The 24,067-nt window shown below is 57.5% G+C and overlaps 1 protein-coding gene across 2 annotated transcripts; it reads left to right on the plus strand.

The window, feature by feature from the left end:
• Positions 1-25: 25 nt before the first annotated feature.
• Positions 26-23,552, plus strand: CLASRP (CLK4 associating serine/arginine rich protein). 2 transcript variants are annotated; one of them, XM_079907547.1, is made up of 21 exons: positions 26-320; positions 1,113-1,240; positions 8,271-8,368; positions 8,940-9,041; positions 9,270-9,349; positions 11,496-11,580; positions 12,755-12,903; positions 13,706-13,802; positions 14,791-14,869; positions 14,954-15,027; positions 16,284-16,325; positions 17,238-17,453; positions 17,569-17,856; positions 19,276-19,551; positions 19,870-19,909; positions 20,208-20,268; positions 20,510-20,568; positions 20,662-20,708; positions 22,418-22,500; positions 23,112-23,136; positions 23,419-23,552. In XM_079907547.1, exons 2-21 carry the CDS (start codon positions 1,142-1,144, stop codon positions 23,459-23,461), a joined length of 2,043 nt encoding a protein of 680 aa, XP_079763673.1. In that variant the 5' UTR covers positions 26-320; positions 1,113-1,141; the 3' UTR covers positions 23,462-23,552. The 2 variants fall into 2 exon arrangements, 1 of the variants encoding a protein (XP_079763673.1); XR_013825306.1 differs by lacking the exons at positions 23,112-23,136; positions 23,419-23,552 and having other exon boundaries at positions 19,870-19,913; positions 22,418-22,496.
• The last annotated feature ends 515 nt before the right edge of the window (positions 23,553-24,067 follow it).

A 24,067-nucleotide genomic window follows, 5' to 3' on the forward strand; every position in this document is an offset into this window, starting at 1 on the left:
CCGTCCGCGAGGCTCCGCCCCTCCCCCTTCACTCAGCCTCCCACTTCCGCTTCCGGTGCGGGCCGCGCGCGAGCGCAGCAGTGGGAGGCGGCGGCGAGCTGCCGAGTGCAGGCTGCTGGCCGTGACCTCCTGGCTTCGGGCGGACGTCAGCCCAGCTTCGTCCTTGCCTCGACCCCTCCCCGGTCTGTTGTGAGCCTTCGCTCGGCCCCGGCCTCGAGGGCCGACCGCTCCGCACCCCCTCGGCCTGCCGGGCCTGAGGCCGCGCCCTGCCCCCGCCGTCGGGCCGAACTCGCCGCGTCGGACCCCGCCGCTTGCCACAGGTCCCTTCCTCTTGTCAAAAAAAACTTAACCCGAACCCTCAGGCCCAGACCCGGTGTTCGGCCCTGTCCAAACCTTCGGGCTCTGCCTCTGTCCTCCAGCCTCGCCCCGAAGCTCAACCCACCCCGTCCTGTCTGCCCGTTCCGCTTCCCTCAGTCTCTACCCTACCCTCCCGCCCCCAATTTAGATTCCGTCTTTAGACTTAAGCCGCGCTCTGGTCTCTCCTTAACAGCACTCTCCCATGCTCCCCCTCCTCCCCCAAGGGTCGACGTCTTCCGTCCACGCCCTTCACCTGCCCTCGACCCCTACCGCCAAGCCACTACTCTGTTCCCATAAAATCTTTCTCCTCTTCGTCCACTTGCCTTCATCTCCGGACCCCTGCTACCCATAGGCACACCCACAGATGCCCCCTGGTGGGAGCCCTTTCAGCTCTTTCCCCTCCCTTGAGCTCCAGCCCCAGCTGCTCCAGGTCTGTTTCCAGACCTTGCTTCCAACACTCGCTCCTTCCATTCCCGAACCTTTCATCCTTGATTCTGGCTCCTCGAACACAGGATACCCCTTTCCCAGGGATGCTCACTCCAGAATCACCCGAGGGGGCGGTTTCAGAATGCCCAGGGTACTGGATCAGAGTTGCCTGGGATACACCTGAGCATCTGGAGCAGGGTTCCATAGCCTCACTTCCCCTCCCTGAAGCTGCTCTTCAGGATCAACTCTGTCACCAACTTGTTAGATGACATAGAGTCTGTCTATATGGTTTTTAAAGCCCGTCTGACACCCGTCTCCTTATCCCTCAGGTTGAGGCCCCAGGCTTGGCCTCACCACGATGTGGCACGAGGCTCGGAAGCATGAGCGGAAGCTTCGAGGTATGATGGTCGACTACAAAAAGAGGGCAGAGCGGCGGCGGGAGTACTATGAAAAGATCGTGAGTAACCTTTAATCTGGGCTGGGAGCTCTGCTGGAGGGTGGGGCCCGGTCCTCCCGGTACGATTTGGGCTTGGAAATGCGCTAATGTTAGAGCCCAGTTTCCTCCAGAGAATGTCCATTTTTTGAGCATAATCATTGGTAAAAACTTGAGGCATTCTGTTTATTGTAGTATACTGCGCTGTTTGGTGTGGACTCAGTACAGAGCTGGGGTCAGTAGGAAGGAGGAAAGTCTTTGTAACACTCAGAGCAGTCCAGACATGAGATTGGCCACCTCCGAATGGTGTCTATCCTGCTTATTGCTGTATTCACAGTGCCCAGAAGAGCTCAGCATTCTTGAGGTTGAATTTGGCACCCCGAAGGAGTGCCGTCATCATTCACTAAGTCAAGTCTGACCATTTCCCTCCCCTGTTTGATGCTTCAGTTGCTTTTGGAGAGAAGAGTGCACTGCATCTTGTGATCTAAAAGGCCCTTGTGGTCTGGCCTCTCAGCTTCATCCTTAGGTAGCTCCATTGGCCTTTTTTCCGTCTCTGCCACCACAGGGATTGAACCTGTAATGCATCTTCTCACCTATTTAACTGTTACTTGCTCTTGAGACCCCAGCTTGAAATGGCATTTGCCATTTCAGTTCAGTTATGAACTGGCATTTGCCAGTTCAGTTCTCCTGTTAGATGGTATTTGTTATAGACGTTTTCATTTACCATCGCATCACTGCCTCAGCCTCCTCCCTTGTCTCCTGGCCTCCAGTCCTGCCGCCTCTAATCCACCCTCCAGGGTGGAGGGGCCAGAGAGGTCTTTCTAAAGCACAAAGCTGACCCTGTCCCTCCCTTGCTCAGAACTTCTCTGTGACTCGCTAGTGCCGGGCTCCTCAACCCAGCGTTTAAGACCCTACATGTTCTGGCTTTTACCACCCCCTCCAGACTCTTGTCACTCTGCTTTCTGCCTTGTTCCTTTGCTCACGCCATCTGGCGTCCTCAATATCTAGGCTACTTTTTCTAACAAAAAAAAAAGATGTATAAAGAGTTACCATTTTACTTCCCCAAATTATATAGCCCTCTCCAGCCACAGGGCCTTTGCATGAGCTTTTCCTATTACTCGATTAACTGCTGCTCATCTGTCAGATCTCAATCCTCAGGGAAGTCTTTCCTCATCCTCCATACTCAGCCGTCATAGCTCCCTGTCATTCCCCTTTGCGGAATTTAGCACACATATCCAGCTCTGTAGCATTGGAGACTAGGTGTATTTGGGTCATGTTTGCATTCCAAGCTTGAGCCCAACGTGGTTTAAAAGAACAGATGAATAAAGCATAGCAGTTACCATTTTAATTGGTCCTTCGCAGGCACCAGGCTCTGAAAAGAGCTTTAGATGCGTGATTTCTTTGAATCCCCACAGTCACCCATGAGACAGAGGCTGCTGTTACCCTAGGAGAGGAATCTTTGAGAGCGCCTCAGTTGCCTTCTGTCACCCGGGAGGGAACCACTGGGCTGTAGAGAGAGCCCCTCTCCAGTGGTGTCAGAATAACTATAACATGACCACAAGGGCAGGGGTTGGGTCTATGTTGCTTATTGGTGAGGCCCCAGCAGTGGACCAAGAACACAGTCAGTGCTCAGGAGTGAATAGCTGCCATTTGTTAAGGGTTCGTGGTGTGCCAGGCCCTGTGCCTGCTACTTTGGCACATTCTTTCTAGTCCTTTCAGCAGGCCTGAGAGATTGGTATTGATCCCTGTGTTAAAGGTGATGCTGATAACAATGGCTAATTCTGTTGAGCATTTATGTGTTATCCACTGTGCTGAGCACTTGACGCGTCTCCACTTCATCAAATTGTCACCCCCAGCCTGGGAGGTGGTTTGCTTTTTATTGATTCCATTTCACAGATGAGCAAACTGAGGCTCAGAGAGTCATGGCCTAGATCATATAGCAAGAGGGCAGAGCTGGCATTCTAACCCAGACTCTCTGACCCTGGACCTCTCTTAGCTCTTCACCTGGGCTTTCTACTGCAGAAATAGAAGTTCAGAAAGGTGCAGCAGCTTGTTCAAGGTGACACGGCCGGGAGGCAAAATACCAAACCATACCAGGTCCTTAAGAGTTTGGAGTCACAGGGCTCTGGGTTCCAATTCCAGCTATTCCACTTACATACCATGTGGCCCGGGCAAGTGACTGTATCCCTGAGCCTGGTTTCCTCTTCTGCATGTGAAATGATGTATCCTATAAAATCATGTTTGGCTGTGAATAACGGAGACCTAAAGCATCGATGGCTTAGACAAGATAGAAGTTTATTTCCTTTTCACATAAAAGCGCAGAGGTGGCCATTTCTGCTCAGGGACCGTTTTGTTGTTCAGCCATGCATGGCTTCTCTTCCCAGTGTTGTCTTAAGGTCTAAGAGGGCTGCTCAAGCTCTAGCCATCATGTGTTCATTACATCCAGCGGGGAAGAAGAAGGGAGGGAAAAGAGGCCAGGGGGCTCATGCCAGTTAAGAAAGTCTCTAGATGTTTGCACATGGTATGTCCACTCAGATCCCCCTGGCCGGCAAGTAACCCCATGGTCACAAACAGCTGTCAGGAAGGTTAAGAGGCGTAGACTGTATGCTGGGTGGCCTAGTGCCAGTTAGGAGTCTTATTACTATCGAGGAAGGGGCAATGGATGTTGGTTGCCAACTCATGGTCTGCCACAAATGGTGGGGACAAGGACACCTCTCTCCCGGGCTGTTGGAGTGTAGTGAGATTGGGCACAGAGACCACTGAGGGCAGGCCTGCCCAGGGTAACTTGCTCAGTAAATGCCGGCTCTTGTTGGTTCTGAGGTGGTTGTTATTACCAAGTAGAGCTGGACTAGCATCCAGGTTGATGGATGGTGTGGAGGAAAAAAGGCTGGAATTGGGCCACTTAGAAGGCCTGGGACTCCGTGCTCTTGTTCTTGTAGCTGGGGAGCTCCCTGAGCTTTGTTTTCCCCCTTGGGACAGTGGTGATGACAGGGTGACAGGGAAGAGCTTCAAGAATACAACAGTGTCTGTGGGGTGCTTTGTGGTGCAGGCCCGTACAAGCAACCATTGTCCCCGTACGAGAACGTGATGAGCATTCAGATCACGGCCACCAAGCTGTGGATGATAGCTGCTTTGAGGAGGGGATGGGGCTGTCACACGGGTCTTTCATCTTGCTCTTGGGCCTAGGGAGGCGGCTGAGGCGAGCACTGAGGAAGCTGAGGTCAGCTGTGATGGGCCGGGCAGGTGTGTCTAGGCAGCCGGTTTCTCTGCTCATCTGTCCATGGTGCCTGCTCTCTCTCCCTAGCTGACCCTAGTTCTGTCATTTCTCCTGTCCTTGTCAGCTTTCTTCTGATCAGCGGTTTGGATAAAGAAACAATTCCCTGTTGATGTGAAAGTGGGAAATAAAACATCTCAGCTCCGGCATCTCCTTCTCCAGGAGGGCCCAGGCTAAATGACGCGTCACCTGGCTCCCCTATCCCAGCACTGCCCACTCTAGGTCGTCACTGTGGGGGATGGGCCTGTCCCCCACACTGGACTGTGAGCCCTGAGGGCCAGGCTGGCTGTCTCAGTCAGTGCCATGGCCCTAGCACAACGCCTGCACCTGGCGTCGGTGCCTGCTTAACAGTTGACTCCATGAACTCCTGTGACCCCCTCGCATCCTGGAGACGTAATGATCCGTTGGTTAAGAATAGATTTTGGGTCTTGAGGAAATATTTGTACCTGTTCGTTGGAGTATGATTCACCATAGCCAAGATGTAGAAACAACCTAAATGTCCATCAGCTGATGAATGGGTAAAGAAAAGTGGTCCATACATACAGTGGAATATTATTCAGCCTCAGAAAGAAAGGAAATCTTGTCACATGCTACTGCGTGGAGGCACCTTGAGGACATTATGTCTAGTGAAATGAGCCAGTCACAAAGAGACAAACACTGCAAAATTCCATGTGTATGAGGTCTTAGAAGCAGTAGAAACAGAACAGAACCTTAGAAACAGAAAATGCTTGTTGCCAGGAGCTGCGGGAGGGGAAAAGGGGAGTAGTTGTTCATTGGGTATAGAGTTTCGGTTTTGTAAGCTGGAAAAGTTCTAGAGATCCGGTGCAGAGCAAGGTGCATATAATTAACGCTATTGTACCTTTCACTTAAAAAAAAAAAGAGTGGATTTTGGAGTCAGGACCATTTAGGCTCAGATCCTAGTTTTGTTTATGGCTGGTGTGATCAGGAGCAAGTGAGCCTCCCCACTCTGAGCTCCAGTTTCCTCATGGGACATGGGGGTAAGAGTAGCACCTTTCTCCCAAGACTGAGACGTTTGAGATGTACATAAAGCACTTAGTTCAGCGCCTGGCTTTTATTTTTATTATTATTATTATTATTTTAATATTTATTTATTTGGCTGCACCGGCTCTTTAGTTGTGGCACACGGGATCTTAGTTGTGGCATGCATGCAGGATCTAGTTCCCCGACCCGGGATCAAACCTGGGCCCCCTGCATTGGGAGTATGGAATCCCAACCACTGGACCACCAGGAAAGTCCCCAACTCCTGGCTTTGAGTACGGTTCCTTGACTTTTCCAGACGCTCCCAACAGAGCCAGTCCATGGACCCAGGTTTTTACTCCCCGCCCAATGCTATTTTCCTTGTTGTGGTGCTGGCACTGCCAGTGGCTTCACGCTACAGGCCGAGGTCCATCCTGCACACAGTGTCCCACGTGAGTCTTGGCTGTGGGAGCTGGGCATTTGGCCTGGCGCAGCCTCAGAACACGAGGGGCTCTTGGCCTTAGACCTGGCTGGGGCGGTCACGGGCCGAGGGCGCTGTGTGGCCCAAGGTGAGGGACTGAGGGAGGCAGGGGATGTGCGGGATGAGGAGTTGGATTCCAGCAGCGCCACCCCGCTGGACTCGGTGGGCTCGGGTGTACCCCACCCTCAGCGTCTTCACATGTGAGAGGAGAGGGAGAGCGGCCTGGCGCCTAGTGAGCGCAGGACAGGTGGTAGCCCCGTAGCAGCTGTGGTCACTGGGGAGCGTCCTTCTCAGCTCCTGCTCGCCTGGTGGTTGGGGCGGGAGGTGGAGGCAGAGCGGGAAGTGCAGGCGCTCGGGAGCTTGATGCTGACGGTTTTCTCCTGCAGGGGCTCGGCCTCCTCGTCTGTCGGTGAGGGTTTGTTCTCTTTCCTTCCGTCAGTGTTCCTGAGCGCCTGCCGTGGGCCGGTCCCTGCTCTAGGCGCTGGGGATACAACAGTGAGCAAGACAGGTCCTGCGTCGTGGAAGCTGCGGTCTAGTGTAGGAGACAGGTGACCCGTGAGGGGCGGTGCTCCGAAGCAGACGGGTGCGGTTAAGGAGCTAGAGTCAGGCGGGTTGCGGGGGAGCTGTTAGGCAGAGCTGACAAGGAAGGCGGCTAGATGGAGATGGGGAATGTGTGCTGTGGTCTGGAGGCCAGCCGCCTGGAGCAGAGGCGGGGGAGAGAAGTCAGAGAGGGCCAAGCTGGAGCGGAGCGGCGAGGCTCTGAGCAGGCGGACGTGGCCTAATAGGTTTTAGCAGAACCCCTCAGGCTGCTTCGCGGAAAATGGGCTGCAGAGGGCAAGGGTGGTAGCAGGGAGCGGGGAGGAGGCCAGGAGGCCGCAGAGTGGTTGGGGAAGGTGGCAGTGCTGCGGGGGAGGGGGGAGGCGGGATGGGAAGTGGTTGGGCTCTGGGGCGGTGGTGCTGGGAGCTTGGCCAGGGTTTAATGGGGAGCACCAGCAGCCCGGCTCGTGGCTCCTGTGGATTCCTCTGACGTGGCAGGGGCTGCAGCTCGCCAGGGCCCGGCTCTCGGGAAGCTCAGTGGTGGGAGCTGCTGCGGCTAGATTTTATCCTTTCCTGACGCAGTTCTGGTGACTTGGAATCGTGACTCCCCACAGGAGGCCTCAGGCCTGAGGCGATAAGTGAGTGTAAGGTGTAACATCAGGTGGTGGGAGCGGCTCAGGGGCCATTCTCCATCTAGGTACCTTTGTTCTTTAAAACAGCTTTATTGAGATATAATTCACATACTGTACAATTCAGTGGTTTTCAGTATATTCACAGGGTTGTGCAAGCATTTCCACAATGTAATTTTAGAAAATTTTCATAAGCCCCAAAAGAAGCCGCATACCCATTCGCAGCCGGTTCCCCGCGCCCCGCAGCTCTGGGCAGCCACCAGTCTACGTTCTGTCTCTGGATTCGCCTGTTGTGCACATTTCACATAAATGGAATCATACAATGTGTGGCCTTTTGTGACTGACTTGTTTCGCTTAGTGTAATGTTTTCAGGGCTCATCCGTGTGGTAGTGTAGATCAGTACTCCATTCCTTTTTACTTCCAAACAATATTGCATTGTCTGCATGTGCCATGTTTTGTTTATCCGTCTTGCGTTGATGGACATTTGGATTGTTTCCAGGGTTTGGCTATTGTGCATAGTGCTGCTGTGAACTTTTGTGTACAAGTATTTGAGTCTCTTGTTTTTAGTTTTTTCAGGTATATACCTAGGAGTGGAATTGCCGGGTGTCATACGGCAGTTCTTTGTCTAACCTTTTGAAGAACCTTGTTTCTGCATACTCTTGTCAATATTACTTGCTATCATCTGTCCTTTCAACTTTAGCCATCTTAGTGTGAGGTGGTGTCTTGTAGTTCTGATTGCTGTGTCTCTGGTGAATAGTGACATTGATTGTCCTTTCATGAGCTTATGCAGTCCTGGTGTCTTAGAGGCTGGTCCTGGCCAAAGTGCTCACACCTGCCTCTGAATGAGTGGCCTTGGGGTGGGGGTGGGGTGAAGAGTTGGGGGAAGTATTTTAGGGAGGTGGGTCTTGGTACTGGCTGTGTAGAAAGTGGGGCCAGAGCTCAGAGCCTCTTGCTACCACCTCGAGAGGAAACCCTTCCCCTGTCTCCAGGGGTTAGGTGGCCCCCGTTAGTGCTGCCAGCCTTGTGTAGGTTCTTTTACCTCTGAAGTAGGGCCTCTTGGCGTCAGAGGTGAGCCTGCTGCTAACTTGGTTGTGTGGGAGTGGCAGGGTTTGGGGCTCCGTTGGGTGGTGACCTCCATCTTGTCCTTCCCTGCAGAAGAAGGACCCAGCCCAGTTCCTGCAGGTGCATGGTCGAGCTTGCAAGGTGCATCTGGATTCTGCAGTTGCCCTGGCCGCCGAGAGCCCCGTTAACATGTAAGACTGGGTCTGGGGGTAGGGTAGTGTCTGTGACTGAGGGTTGGAGGGCCAAAGGGACCTGGGGTAGGACACAGACCTTCGGAGTCTGAGAGAGGGAAGCTTTGGCCTGCATGGGAAGGTGAAGGTCACTAGCTAAGGCTGTATGGCAGCGGTTGGGATAAAGGCCCCGTGGTGTAGTGGTTGGAGGAGGACTTAGAGGAGAATGAGTGGGGCCGGGGCCAGAGGCCCAGATGCAGCAGAGAGTAGGTTGCCAGAGGGGGTGTTTTGGGGTGACTGGGCTTATAAAGGTGGCTCCTAGGACGTGGTTCGAGTTCTCCACTCTTGCTTGGTTCTGAAAAACAGGGCCCCAGTTTCCCCAGGGCCCTATTCTTGTCAGGAGCCTGAATGTAGATTTGGTGGGGGGGTTGGTGGCATAAGGGACTGCGTGGTGGGGGGTGAGGGTGGGGCTGGCATGGGGATCAGAGGGCTTGGGGGCCAGACTCCCAAGCGTGAGGTGGCAGGGAGCAGGTACTTTGTGTCCTGGGCAATGGGGACCCTAGGCTCCTTGCTCCCCTGCTCCCCACTTCAGGATGCCCTGGCAGGGGGACACCAACAACATGATTGACCGCTTCGATGTCCGTGCCCACCTGGACCACATCCCTGACTACACCCCACCTCTGCTCACCACCATGTAAGCTGCCTCCCCCAGGGGTTGCCAGGCAGGGAGTCCTACCCAGCAGCACCTCTTCTTTCCTGAGCCCTGGCCTGCCTGTCACCATCCTGGGAAGGAAGGAGGTGTGCACGTGGGGAGGCCCCCCCGCCCGTCAGACTGAGCCAGGCCCCTCATCCCCCTTCCTGCTGGCTTGGGATGGGGGTCTACCCTCTCCCTGTGGTCTCAAGACCTTGGCCTCCCCCAAAGCTCCCCAGAACAGGAGTCGGACGAGCGGAAATGTAACTACGAGCGCTACCGAGGCCTGGTACAGAACGACTTTGCTGGCAGTAAGTGACCTGGGGCGGCGGGGGAGTGGGGTTTTTTGGCGGGAGGGGCGGAGGGTGTCCCTGGAGACTGGAAGACCTCGACAAGGTTGGCAAGAAAAGTTATCCCAGGCCTTTCTACTAAGGGGCCTTGGGTTTTGGTCCCAGCTCTGTCATGGACCCGCTCTGTTCACATCCCTTTCTCTCTTGGGGCCCTCTGTCTCTGGAATTGGTACAGGAGATGTCTGGTGAACTAGATGGTCCTACCACATCCCATGCCCTCTAACTCTGTGGCGTTTTTTCCTAAAAAATTGGTGAAAATAGCAAGAATACATTATTTTCCTCTGTGTATTTCCCCCGCCTGCATGGGTCAGAATGTTAGCTCTGGAAAGGAAATTTCTCCTTGTTTTAAATGAATATTTAGACAGTTTGGCAGTTTGCCAAGCGTTCATATATGTCCAGTGTTCTTTTCCCAAGCCATCACCGTTAACACTTCACAAACGAGAAAACAGGTTTAGAGACTTTTTCCCTCTCTGGGCTTGTGGCGGTTCAGACCCTGACAAACTTAGAGTTTTTTGTCTCTGTTACCTCAGTACATCTGCATAACCTCCCAGCAAGGTAGGGATGATGCCCCCATTTTACAGATGAGGATATCGAGGCTCAGTGGTTGGGGGGGGGACACCATGTCCAAGGAGTTGGGGTTCTCACACTGCCCTTAACCACTGCTGCCTCCTGCTGGACAGCTCTGAACTTCAGCTCGCCTCCTGAGAAGGACTTTGAGATACCCCCACACACACTCCCAGGATCTCCCTGTGAAATTAAGGGCCACACACTTGTCCCTTAGCCTGGCCAGTGTCGGTCTCCTCCTGGGGAAGGGTGATAAAGGTGGATTCTGTCCCTTGGGGTGGTTGTGAGGGCTCGGTGAGGAGTGCATAAGGCCCCGCACCGCGCCTGGCAGTCAGCCCTCCCAGTGGGTTCACTGTCCCCGTATTTGTTTCTAAAATAGGTGCTTTAGCATCTCTAAAATCAGAGATTGTCAAATTTCGGCAATCACTGAGGCCTTAGAATCAGGGGGAATGCATCATCATTGATGCCGTTGTTGTTTTTGCCTTCCCCCCAGGCTACATAGATTCTTGGTGATGGAGCCAGGGTTTCCCTCAGTTCTGACTCTGTATTCATTCATTCATTCCCGCAGTTCCTGAGCACCTGTGGTGCGTCGGGCACTCTTCTGGGAGCAGGGGTCTAGTGGGGGAACCATGTAATCACGAAAGCAGGTGGTAGTCACAGCTAAGGCGCCGTCACGACAGATGTGTGCTGTTCTGAGGTGCTTGGCCAAGGCTGGCTCAGGGAAGGGTGGGCAAGATTTCCCCAGTGAGGAGAGGCCACTGGACTCCGGGCCAGGAGGACAGCCCTGTGGGGGAAGGGGGCGGGTGGCCTTGGGGGACAGGGAGGGCTGGCTGGCTGGAGCTCACGTGAGGCAGGTCAGCGGGGCTTTGTGGACCTACCAGCAGAACCGCGGAGGCTGCGGGGAGGGCTGTACCGTGGCCCGCCTGGGCCCCCCCGGCCCACGCACCTCGCTTTACAGATAGAAGAGCTGAGGCCCACCGAGGCAAGGCCAGGGTCCCACTGGGATTCGGGCATGTCTCACTGCAGGAAGACCCGGGGAGGCTCCAGTACATTGCTGAGCTCCTTGAGTTGCGTGTTGTGGATGAACGAGAGCCCAGATTAACCGCGCTTAATTTAAACTGGCCCACAGAGGCACAGAGTGGAGTGGCCCGTGGGGTCCAGGTGACTGACGTCCAGTGCTCAGGATAGCTTTGTCGTTCTGAAGGGTCCAGCTGAAGACCTTCCTAACAGTGGTAACAGTAGCAGCGCCAAAATACAACGCGCTCGTTCTGCCAGTGATCCCATTTTACAGAAAAGGAAACTGAGGCACAGAGTGGCTCATTTCCTTGATCAGGGTTGCATGGCGAGTCAGTGGTGTCACCAGGGCCCTCCTGCAGGTGCTGTGTCCTCAACACACACGGTGTGATTATCTGGGAATCCGTGACTCTGACCCTGGCTGTGCTTGGGTCACACCTGTCCTCCTACCCCCCCCATTCTTGTGTCCCCCCTGAATTCCCAGTGTCCCCAGCATCCCCTGACCCACGTGCCTCTTGCCTTGCCCCAGTCTCAGAGGAGCAGTGCCTGTACCAGATCTACATTGACGAGTTGTACGGAGGCCTCCAGAGACCCAGTGAGGATGAGAAGAAGAAGTGAGCCGGGGTCTGGGGCACCGTGGGCTTGAGGGAGGCAGGCAGACTGTGAGCCCCACAGGGCACAGCCTCGTCCATCCTGTCCACCTTGGGCTCCCCAGAGCCGGGGCTGGTGGTTGGCACAGGGTAGGCGCTCGATTGATCAATGTTTAGAGGAGGAAGCAGCAGCTGGACAGGAAGGGTCTGCTGACAAACCTCTACACTGCGTTTGCAACCCATGGGATGGTAGGAGGTGAGTTAGGGCAGGGAGTTAGAGCAGGCCCCGGGCTGGACAGGCCTGGGTTTGAAACCTGCCGGTGAGGACTTCCCTCCGAGCCTTGGCGGGCTCCTCTGTGAGGGGGCTGGCGGCAGTGCCCCCTGCCTGGACTTTCCAGGGCTGCAGGAGACGGAGCTTGTGAAGTGTTTGTCCTCTGCTGCCGTGAAGTAAGCTTGTGGTCAGCAGCGGCTGATGTCGCTCTGGAGAGGGACCTCTCCAGGCTGTGTCCCTTGAGGAATGGCCCCCCTTCGCCAGGACAGCCGCTGCTCCACTTGTTCCCCAGCGGTCCTGGAGCCCTGCCTCCTTACCACCTGCTGCTGCGCAGCTCCCCCACTGCGATCCTAGTGCTTGCTGCTTCCCTCCCTCTGAAGAGTTCTCACGGTGTGGCGGGAGCTTCCTGATGACTCTCATCCTTATCCCTGACACCCCCCCACCCCCACCCCCCCGTTCAGGACGAGGCTGGCGCTGGGACAGCGTCAGGGAGTGTTGACTGAATTCAGCAGCAGGCGTGCACTAGGCCCCTACGCCGCTCTGGACCAAGCTGGGCCGTGCTGTTACCCAGGATAACGCGGGCCTGCCCTTGCAGGACTCACAGTCTGGGGCCGGGGGAGACAGATCCAGTAGCAGTGGGGCTGGGGATCTGACGATGGGGCTGGACCCCGCCTGAGGGAGGACTTTCTGGAGGATGGTGCATTGGAGCTGGAGGAGGAGGGAAGAGCCGGTGGGAGGTGGCCACAGAGGGTTCTAGGCTGAGGGCGAGCGTGAGTGAGGGTCTGCAGGCAAGGGTGCCGAGCTGCCCTGGAACTTGGGAGGGCGGCGTGCGGTGTGCGGGCCCTCGAGGCTTGGCCTGGGCTGCATCCTGCCCATAGTCTGCGCCCCCGCCCCGCACCTCCCTGGCTCATGGCTCCCCTGTCCCAGGCTGGCGGAGAAGAAGGCTTCCATTGGCTACACCTATGAGGACAGCACGGTGGCTGAGGTGGAGAAGGTGGCAGAGAAGCCGGAGGAGGAGGAGTCACCGGCCGAGGAGGAGAGCAACTCGGACGAAGATGAGGTCATCCCCGACATCGGTGGGGTCCCCTCTCTGCCCTCCCCCCCCACAGTCCCTGGGCGTTGTTTTCGTGTCTCGTCCCGCCCCCTCTGTGGGGTGCCCCTGTGCTTAGGAGCCCCGCCTGTCCCGCCCCTGCTCCAGGGCGCTGCTGTCCTCCCTTCTCACTCGTGTCCTCCTGGTCCAGCCTCCCTTTCTGTGTCTCTCTCCTTCCTCGTTTCTAGGATTCTGCTTCTATGATATTGTCCCCACCTAGGTTCTGAGTCTGTCCTCCTTGCTTGTGTCAGCCTCTCTGTCTCTCCCTCCCCTTCTCTTTCTCTCTCTTCTGGAAAACAAGTGTTCCTCCAGTTATAGAGCCTCATCCCCCATGCTGCCACCCACCTCCACCTAAATGCCTGTCTTCCCTCCACCTCTCACCCTTTCTCACTCAGCCCACCCACTGTTTATTCAGACTTACTCAGACATATGTGAAGTGTCCGTCCCCCTTCCACTGAGTCATCCAGCATCTGGCTTCTGAATGCCTGTGACCCGAACCCCCTGCCTCCCGCCCACCTAGATCTTCAGCCGCCCTCTGTCCGTCCCCCGTTCACTCCCCCGTTTACTTCCTCCACATCACACACCCCTCCCGGCCCCCACCCACCGTTTGTTGTGCTTGCCTCTGGCCAAGCCCTGCGGCAGCCTGGGGATGCCAAGATGAGCTGACTCGTTCCCTCCCTGCAGAGGCCTGCGGTCTGGTGGGCACCCCCGCCCCCAACTCCCGGGGCACTGCCCCTTCTCCCCTTCTCGCTCGGCTTTGGTCCCTGACAGCCTTTCTTTTGGTGTAGACGTGGAGGTGGACGTGGACGAACTGAACCAGGAGCAGGTGGCAGATCTCAACAAACAGGCCACGACCTATGGCATGGCCGATGGCGACTTCGTCAGGTGAGGCCGGCGGGCTGACGCCTCTCCACGTCCTGTGGACCTGGCATATGTTGTTACCCCTCTTCCCGAGCAGTTGTGTGCCTGGCCCTGCGCCAGGGCATCACACACAGAGGCTCCTGAGCTCGTGGGGTGGGTACTTGTGACTGGCTTCAGCCTTGTCGAAGCGGAGGCTGCCCCCAGCTGTGTGACCTGAGGCCACCGGACTCCTGGAAACTCCCGGGTTCCTGGGCCTGGTGGACAGCGCCCTCCAGTGGAGAGGCTTCGCTCCCCGGATCATTCACTCGCAGTTGCTGGTTGAGCCTCTGCCCTGTGCCATACCTGTGTGGGTCACATAGACCGGTCCCATCTGACAGGGTATTGAGCTGGAGTCTGAACACAGCGTCCTCTGCCCAGAACCCTCCATGACTCCCACCTCCCTCAGGCGCAGCCAGCCTCCTCACCACGGCCGCAGAGTCTCACCTGTCTGGTCTTCTGCCCACATACTGCACCCCTGCCGGCCTCCATGGCCTCTTTACCCCTTCGGTGCCTGAGGCCCCACCTGACCTCGGGGCCGCTCAGTGTGCCGTTGGCTCTGTCGGCACCTGCTCAGCTCACTGTCCCAGGTTTCTCATCAGCTGTCACTTTTCTCTGGGTGGCTTCCCCAACCTCCCTGTTGAAGGCTGCAGCAGCCTCTACCAGTTCCCTGGACTTCCTTCCCTCTTCTGAGATTTACTTTCCCATCGAGGCTTTCACCGTCTAACATACCATGTTATGTGACCTTGGTCATTGTGTCTCTTCTCCCCAGAATGGTAGCCCAAGGGGGTGGGGATTTTTGTTTGTTTTCAGTAATCCCTAATACCTGAAATAGCACCTGGCATGCAGTGGGTGCTCAATAATAGTGCAAAATGAATGCGAGACCCCCAGGATGGCTTGGGGTTTCTCACTTCCTGCAGTGACACTGCCTGTGGCCTGGCCCCTCCTCCATCGTGCCCCTCGTGCCCCTCTGTAGGATGCTCCGGAAAGACAAGGAGGAGGCAGAGGCCATCAAACATGCCAAGGCCCTTGAGGAGGAGAAGGCCATGTACTCGGTGAGGGCTGGGCCAGGGTGGTAGGGCAGGTGTGTGCCTCATGGACGGCACACCCTCACCAGCCTCGTACCCACCCTGCTCCAGGGCCGTCGCTCCCGGCGCCAGCGGAGGGAGTTCCGGGAGAAGCGGCTAAGGGGCCGCAAGATCAGCCCACCCAGGTAGGACGGGTTCTGCCCCATGCCCCCACCCTGCCAGCACCAGTCTTTCAGGGCTCTGGGGGAGGAGCCGGGGCTCAGGAAGACCTTGGGGGCAAGCTCGCCACTTGCAGGCAATTCCCTCCTAGTAGGGCAGTGAGTAGGGAAAGTTTGGAGTAGGCGTAGCTGTGAGGGGCGTGTGGACACCTGCCCTGCCAGCCATTCCCCTCACCCTGCTGGACTCGGGACGCTTGCCGTGCTCCCTGAGAGCCAGTGGCGAGGTGGCATGGGGTGGCTGGAAGGGTTGAGAGCAGAGTCATGGGGCACGGGCCTGGCCCTGGACTCTGACCTGGTTCTGCTGCTTGGCCGCTTCCTCACGGTCAGAGTTTGGGCAGGTGACTTTCTCTCTGGAGCTGCAGTTTCCTTTTTGGAAAAGGAGCACCATCACCTCCCAGGAGAGGGGCTATGCCAGTGCCCACAGCGAGGTCTCGGGCAGGTTTGGATGCAGCAGTCTGATGTGGAAAGCCCAGCCTGGGGCTCCAGGCAAACCCATGCTCTTTGACACATCTCGTGTGTTTAATGGGAGTCATTGAGGGTTGCTGTGAAGCTTAAGGGACCTGTTGTGGGTTCAGGGTTTGATGTGCGGTCTGGAAAATACTCCTTAAAGAGTTGTAGAGATGCAGGTCAGTGTAGTGCATAAAAGCTTGGACTCAGGGCCACATGGCCTGGGTTGGAATCCTGGCTCTTTTCGTTTATGAGCTGTGTGGCCCTGGGCAAGTGACTTCACCTCTCTGGGCCTGTTTCCTCAGCTGTGAAGTGTGAAGAATCACAGTACCCACGTCAGAGAGTTGTTAGGAAGAGCGATTGAGTTCACTGAGTAAAGCACTTGGTGCCTGGCGCATAGTGTGCCTCTAAGACGTGTTAGCTCTTCTAGTTTCAACATCATCATCAGTAGGAAGCCAGGACCCAGTAGAGCGAGGGACTTGGAGTGGGAGGAGTGTCGCTTCTAGTCTAGGGTCCGGAGGCCAGTCAGGTCGGAGGCTGCTGAAGTCCTTGTTGCTCAGGGTCAGGGTGGGTCTGGCACATTGTGGGTCAGGGCTGAGGTTCAGGCTTCGGACAGATGTGAGGTGAGTAGGAGGAGGGATCAGGCCTGGCCAGCAGCCCCCTCATCACTGTGCCCAGCGTGTGGCCTTGGGCGCCCAGGTTGGGGGTTGGCCTTACTTCTGTGCACACTAATCCCAAACCCCCCCACCTGTCCCATCCCGTTCTTCTCTTCATAGCTACGCCCGCCGAGACAGCCCCACCTATGACCCCTATAAGCGGTGAGTTCGCAAGGCCCAGCAGTCCTCCTCATGGAGGGCAGGGGTGGTGAGGAGGGCCAGGGGGCCCACCCTGTAGGCTGCCCTGAGATCACAGACTGGAGAATGTGTTCTGGGAGTCTGAATCATTTTTTGTTTCCTAGAGTGTTAGCCTGCTTTCCTGATTTCTTTTTCCTTTAAACGTGAACCTTAAAAATTTGTTCTCATTTAGCTGTAACGTAGTCTTGTGTGGAAAATGACCAGACGTGGCAGGAAGGCAGGACTTAGAAGTCAAGTCCCTTTAATCTGAACTCCCGGAAATCAGCAGTGAGAAATAACAGGCACAGAAGGGCCTGGCTGCATACGCGTGTGTCTCCTGGTTGTGGGAGTGGTTGGGACAGAGGCTTTGAGGGTGACAGACCTCGGTCTGACCCCAGTTCCCTTTGCAGAATGGTGTGGGAGGGCCCCCTCGGGGCTCCTGGGAGGATAGGTGAGATGAGGCAGGTGCACCTTTTGATGAAAAGTCTGGCACAGTAAGTGCTCAATCCGTGGGCGCCATTAGGGATAAGGTATACTTTTTTTTCACAAAAATGGAATTAAATCACAGTTAATGCTTTAGAACTTGCTTTCCACCTGACCTGACATCTATGTTGAGGAAATCTTTTCCTGTTACATTACAGATGGGCTCATCCCTTTTTAATAGTACAGTTTGCTGTTCCTCCTTTTCCTGGTTGTTCTGAGAAGGTTTCCGTGGTCAGGAATCCGATCCTTGCACAGCTGGTGTCTTTCTGCCCATTGGCTCTGCTCGTTGCGCCGGTGGCTGCCGTTGCTCGGGGCTCTGCTGTTCTGATTTCTGTTGCTCTGTGGTGGCTTCTGTTAGCCGGTGGGCAGGCTCCAGGAGCCTGGCGTTCGAGCCCCCTGCTTCCTGCTCTGTAGGTCGCCCTCGGAATCCAGCTCCGAATCCCGCTCGCGCTCCCGCTCCCCGACCCCAGGCCGAGAGGAGAAGATCACGTTCATCACCAGTTTTGGGGGCAGCGATGAGGAGGCAGCCGCAGCCGCAGCTGCAGCAGCTGCGTCAGGGGCCGCCACAGGGAAGCCTCCCGCGCCCCCCCAGCCAGGCGGCCCCGCACCGGGACGTAATGCCAGCGCCCGGTCGGTAACGCTCACGCTGCCTGCCCTACACCCCGGCCGCCGTGGGGGGGACTCGGGACGGCGGTGGGCCACGGCCCGGGCCGGCGCTGACCCGCCCTCCGTGCCCCACCTGCAGCCGCCGCTCCTCCACCACCTCCTCCTCCTCTTCCGCCTCGAGGACCTCCAGTTCCCGCTCCCGTTCCAGCTCCAGCTCCCGCTCCCGCCGCGGCGGGGGCTCCTACCGCTCTGGCCGCCACGCACGCTCCCGCTCCCGGTCCTGGTCACGCTCCCGCTCCCGCTCTCGGCGCTACTCGAGATCCCGCAGCCGTGGCCGGCGGCACTCAGGTGGGGGCTCTCGAGACGGACACCGCTACTCCCGTTCGCCTGCCCGGCGTGGCGGTTACGGGCCCCGGCGCAGAAGCAGGTGCGTGGGGCTGGGTTGTGGGGACTGGGCTGGGCGTGGGCCCCGTTTCAGCGAGACCAGGCTCTGGGAGGGGAGACCTGGGATTGGTGCAGGGGGGAATGTGCTCACTCCAGGTGTGGTGCCGGGGCTGGAGCACAGCCTCCCTTCTCAGGGATGCAGTGGGGAGGGAGACTGAGCTGTGCTTGTCACGGGAAGTCCCCAGGTGTTTGCAGCTGGCGACCCTTAGGACTGGGGCACTCCGTGGGCAGGGGCCGGAGAGTCAAGGCAGCCCTTTGAGAGAAGGCGGGGCGTGAGACAAGCGCTGCACATGGGGCAGGAGGAAAGTGACCTAGGGACGGGAGCATCCCTCCGGTCCTATTCCCGGAGGGGGCCTGGTGGATGAGAGCATGGACTGCGGAGCCCCTGGCTGGGTATGGATTCTGGCCCTGCTAGTGAACTCTCGGGGCCTGTTTCTGCATCTGTAAAAAGAGATACAGTCACTGTGTCCCCTTTATTGGGTCGTGAAGTTGTGACAAGTGAATTCTATGTAAGTGTTTAGTACAGGGCCTGGCACTCGGTGAGTGCTTTTATTGTCATCAGCATCATTACCCGTGTTATTGTTGTGTGGATCTCAACGTCAGCTACCTACAAGGTCTAGCAGGTAAAATAGAGGGGCCGCGTGGGCCCCGGTGAACCGGGAGCATACGTCCCATCTGCTGGGCTCGTTGGCCACTCAGTGGCAGGCGTGGTGTTGCTCAGTCTTCTGGTTTCTCAAGAGAAGTTGGGTTGGATTTTTAAAGGACAGCTCTTGTTTTCTCAATATTGCCAACAAATTTGAATTTTGTAAAAACCCAGGACAGTCCCACCAGAATCAGTCTGTGGCGTTGGTTTGGCTTCTGGGTCGTTCCCTGGAGCCTGACACAGGGCAGTGTCAGGAGAAAGACTGGGGTCGGAGGGGGACCCTGGTCACATCTCTGAGGCCAGCCTGAGGGTCCTGAGCAGAGAGAGGGTGGGGCTTGCACGTCCCCAGACTGGATCCTGTGGGTCTGTGCTGCAGTCTTGCACGGGGGCGGGGGGGTCATCCCCACTGGTGGCGAGACCCTGGACCTGGCAAGGTGAGGAGGCCGTGAGCATACAAGGGGGGGCCGCCAGCCAAGTTCTGCCCCCCCAGAAGTCACCTCTCAGAGAAGTGGGTGAATGGGTGTCTAGTGAGAAGTGAAGAGCCGTCTTAGGGCCGGTGTATCTAGAGGGCGGTCTCTGTTTAGAGACTGAGGGAGGCCAGGGAGGGAGGATTTCTGAGGAAAGTAGCGGGAGAGGAGTGGAGACACAAGGACCCCAGGGCCTCGGAGGAGGCTCGTAGATTCAGTGCCTGGGTGGGGCATTGCGCACCTGGGGTCCCTGGAGCCTCACGGCCTCTCTCCTGCCTCACCGCACCCCCAGGAGCCGCTCCCGCTCAGGGGACCGGTACAGGCGGGGCGGCCGGGGGCCCCGGCACCACAGCAGTAGCCGCAGCCGCAGCAGCTGGTCCCTCAGCCCGTCCCGAAGTCGCAGCCTGACTCGCAGCCGCAGCCCCAGCCAGAGCCGCAGCCCCAGCCAGAGCCACAGCCGCAGCCACAGCCGCAGCCGCAGCCGCAGTCGCAGTCACTCGCCGTCGCCCCCAAGGGAGAAGCTGGGCAGGCCGGCAGCGTCCCCCGCTGTGGGCGAGAAGCTGAAAAAGTGAGTGGGGCAGGGCTGGGGGAAGGGGATTGTGAGCTCGGGTGAGCAGGTGACTCCACTGTGCTCTTTTTGAAGGAACTTGGTCCTGTCCTGGGAGGTCTGAGGGGGCCACAGCTCTGCCCTTAGGGGCTCTGAGGAGTCACGCCCTTGCCTTGGGTCGGGGGTCAGAGGGGGACATGGCCCTGTCCTGCAGGGTCCGGGAGGGACCTGGTTTCTCCCTGGGGGGTGTTAGGGGCCCATGACCTTGGCTGTCTGCTCTGAGGGCAGTGCTGAGGGCGCGTGAGGTCGAAGGTGGCAGCTGGTTTTCTTCCCTCCCAGGACCGAACCTGCCGCTGGTAAAGAGACAGGAGCTGCCAAAGTCAGTAAGAATTTGGAACTCGCCCGTGTAATTCCCGCCAGCAGCAGTGCCCGAGAGCTGGGCCCGGTGGGCCTGCAGGGGGGCCCGGGTGGGCCGGGAGATCCAGCCCCGGGGATTGAGATCTGTGCCTCCCTTCCCTCCTCAACTGTCCACTGGGGCTCCCAGACCCTCGTGGCCAGTCTCCACAGCCTGCCCGTCCTCCACACATGCCCCCGCAAGTCCCAGGCTCTTGGATGAGGTGGGTTGTGGAAGCTCCGGGACACCCACCCGGTCTCCTGCCTCTTCTCCCCCTCCCCAGCCCAAGCTGACGCCACAGGAGAAGCTGAAGCTGAGGATGCAGAAGGCACTGAACAGGCAGTGTATGTCCCGCCACCTGCCCCTCCAGGGCTCCCCTGCCCCTCCTCCTTCTGGCCTGGCCGTGGGGAGGCCCTGCCCTTTGCCAGATAGGAGGCCCTTTGGGGAGGAGTGGGTGTGCACCTGCCCCGCGGCCACCACGTTTAGGGCCTTGGCAGTCTGGTTGGCCTCTCTGAGCTCAGCTTCCACATCTTGGGGGCGGGGCTTGAGGGCACCCCTCATCACTGTGTCTCTCCCTACCCACAGTCAAGGCGGATAAGAAGGCGGCTCAGGAGAAGATGATCCAGCAGGAGCATGAGCGCCAGGTACGGGTTGGGATGAGGGCATAGGGCTCACACAGGGTGCCGGCCCGGCCCCGCCCTCGCTGCCATCCTGCCATCCTGCCATCTCTGCCGTAGGAGCGGGAAGACGAGCTTCGAGCCATGGCCCGCAAGATCCGTATGAAGTAAGACCCCTTCCCTCCCACCTGCCTCTGGGTTGCCCTGTGTTCCCCACCACCTGCTTCGATCCAGAGCCCTGGCCGATCCCTCTGGGTGGATGAAAATAATCAAAGCCCTCGCCTGGCCTTCATGTTGTCCCCCAGTCTCCTTCCCATCCCCAGCTTACTTCGGCCACTGTGACCTCCTCCCAGCTCCGCCAGCCTCCAGCTTGGGTTACCTTTCCTGCTGTTCCCAAGATACCACCCACTTCCCTCCCTTGCTGAACTCAGGGGTCCTTCCTGACCATCCTTTGTGGAGTAGCACCCCAAAACACGACATCCTCCAGCCCCACTCTGCTTTTCTTCATAGCACTAATCTGCACCTGGCATCCCAGTGTGCACTGTCTGTGTCCTTCACTCATTCTTGTTCGTGTCCCCATTAAGAAGTCGGGTGTGGCTGCTGGGTTCCTGCTGTGTGCTTTGCCCCTAGAACACTGGTATTCGATAAACGTTTGCCAAATGGAACGGCTGAATGCAAGCCAGCCCCGCGCTGGGAGCCAGGGCCTCTCCCCTCTCCCATTCTGCTCCAGTTCTCACCTTGACTCTTCCCCTGCAGAGCTGAGTGGCTCAGAGCCTGGGTCAGGCAGACTCAGGGTTCATTCCCAGCTCCGCCTCTCTGACTGTGTGGCCCTGGGGTGGGCACTGGCCCAGAGTCTGAACAGACCTTGGTGCCAACTGCACAGGGTAACTCAGGGGTTAGTGTCCGTAAAGCCTCAGCCCACCCAGTACCCATGGGCAGAACTGGAGGCCGTAGCGCTTGGTGTTAGCAAAGAGGAGAGTTGGTCAGTCGCAGGGTCGGGTCACCTGTTGTTTCTGGTTCTACCCTGCGCTTGCTGTGGGTCCTTGGACAAGCACTTTAAGCGCTCTACGCCAGGACTCACTGTATGAGACAGATGTGATAAGGCAGCCGCCTCCATGGGGTTCTCCCGTCAAGGCACCTGGTGTGTGGTTCCTGGCGCGTGGGGAGGCTTGACGGTTGGAGCTGCTGCTGCTAGTTGTTCATTACAGGCACATCAGTGCTGGGCTTCCAGGGCTGCCATGTGCTCCCATCGGGGGTGGAGGAGCAGAGTGCCTAGGGACTCAGCGTTGTAGTCAGTCGGACCTGGGTTCTGATCCTGCCTCTGCTACCCACCAGCTGTGCGCCTTCCTCCTGTCTGAGCCTTCGGCCTATAGATAAGCCTAAGTTTGCTTATCTACCGAATGCGGATGGAATAGTTGTCCCAGCTCTTAGGCTGGTGGAGAGGATTCCGTGAGATCAGAGCCAGGCACGAAGGCACCCAGTAAATGTAGCCCTTGGGGTTGCAAATCCTGGTCCTTCTGACAAAGACCAGTTAAGCACTTAGCATGTAAGTCCCTTTGTTCTGAGGCTGTGCCCTGAGTGTGACAGGAAATTATCGAACTCTCCAGCCCTTCAGCAAGCCTTTCATCGCCAGGCAGACTGGGATTCAGATGCTGGCTCTGCCAGCCAGTAAGTATCCCCTCTCCGAGTTCAGTGCCCTCATTTCCAAGTGAGGAGAGGAGCAGGACATGCCCCCTTGGCTTATTCTTCCACCTGGACTAGGTTGTCGGCAGCACCTGCCCTGACAGGGACCCAGCCAGCCATCGAGTTCAGTTCAGTGTTATCGCCAGCCGAATGCCCACCCCTTCCCCTGGTTTGCCTCCCCTTCCCCGTGCAGGGAACGGGAACGCCGAGAGAAGGAGAGAGAAGAATGGGAACGCCAGTACAGCCGGCAGAGCCGCTCGCCCTCCCCCCGTTACAGTGAGTGTCCGCGTGGTCGCTTGGTCTGGAGAGCCGGGCTGGAGGCTCTGTGGCATTAAAAAAAAAAGAAGAGATGTCAAACTGGGTTACAAAAAAAACATGGTAGGGCTTCCCTGGTGGCGCAGTGGTTGAGAGTCCGCCTGCCGATGTAGGGGACACGGGTTCGTGCCCCGGTCCGGGAAGATCCCACATGCCGCGGAGCGGCTGGGCCCGTGAGCCATGGCCGCTGAGCCTGCGCGTCTGGAGCCTGTGCTCCGCAACGGGAGAGACCACAACAGTGAGAGGCCCGCATACCGCAAAAAAAAAAACCCAAAAAACAAAAACAAAAAAACCATGGTACATTTTTTTCCACATCAGCCTTCTATAAATTAAAACTTTTAAGTCACACACACAACACACGGTGATTGCTTTAGTCACAAGGGACTTACAGGAATTGGAAGAAAAGCTCATTCTTAGCGCGTGGGTGTGGGCCAAGGGGCACAGGTAGCGTCCAGCAGCGGACACGCCGGAAGCGCCGGCGCTGCCTTAGCTGGAGACACTGGAAGCCCAGCCCTGGAGCCCACTCCTGGTCCTGGGCACTTACTTTGTTTTCACCCATCCTTTCTTTCCAGGTCGAGAATACAGCTCTTCCCGAAGGTAATAAGCAGGCTGGCCCAGCTCCCTGGGAAATCACAGTTGCCCTTTGGCACGAGGTCCCAGCCCTGATTGCTCCATCCCGACGCAGCCCCCTCCAATCCCCTCCAGTCATAGGGCCTGGCCTCACCCCTCGGGAACATCCCTCTCTGCAGCTGAATTCCCATCACTGAAGCCCCAGTGGTCCCAAGCATGTCAGTGTATGTGTGCACGTGCCTACACAGCAGGGCTCCCTGCTTGCTGCCCAGCCCTCACGGGGCCTCTCTCTCCCCTCTCTCTCTCCAGGCGCTCAAGGTCCAGATCCCGAAGCCCCCATTACCGACATTAGGCAGAAGCGTGGCGGGGCAGAGGGATGAGGGGGTGGGGCGAGGGCTCAAGCTGTGATGCTGCTGGTTTTATCTCTAATGGAATAAAATCACACATTATTTAATTCTCTTCACCTGGCCTCCGTGTCGTCCGTGTGGTTGGTGCAGGGCTCCCAAACCCCAGTGCCCGCCAGCCAAGGCCAGCTGAGGAAGGAGCTTGGTGGGTTCAGCTGTGGCCCAGGTGGAGGTCCCACCCACGTCTGGGCATTGGACCGGAGGCTCCTTGGTAATCAGAACTCCTGCCACTCTCAGTGAGGGCAGGGGTGCGACGCGGTGGGAACGATGGGCCAGGAATCTGCCCAGGGGCCTGTGGTGACAGGTCCAGGCCTCTCCCAGCTCTTGCCTCGGCCCCTGCCCTGGCCTCACCCACACCCACGTTGGGAACCGGGAGCACAGCTTTCAGTGCCAGTCCTGCTGTGCCCCAGGCACTGGGTGCTGGCCTTTCCCCTCACCCCCTCGTTCCAAACCGGTCTGTCCAGCTGTCCACCCCAAGGAGTGAAGCCTCCCGCCCCACCTCAGACACCCCAAGAAAGTCAGAGTCCAAACGCGTGTGTAACTGTGGGGAGGGA

Source organism: Stenella coeruleoalba, assembly GCF_951394435.1.
Source record: "Stenella coeruleoalba genome assembly, chromosome: 20".
NCBI lineage: Eukaryota > Metazoa > Chordata > Mammalia > Artiodactyla > Delphinidae > Stenella > Stenella coeruleoalba.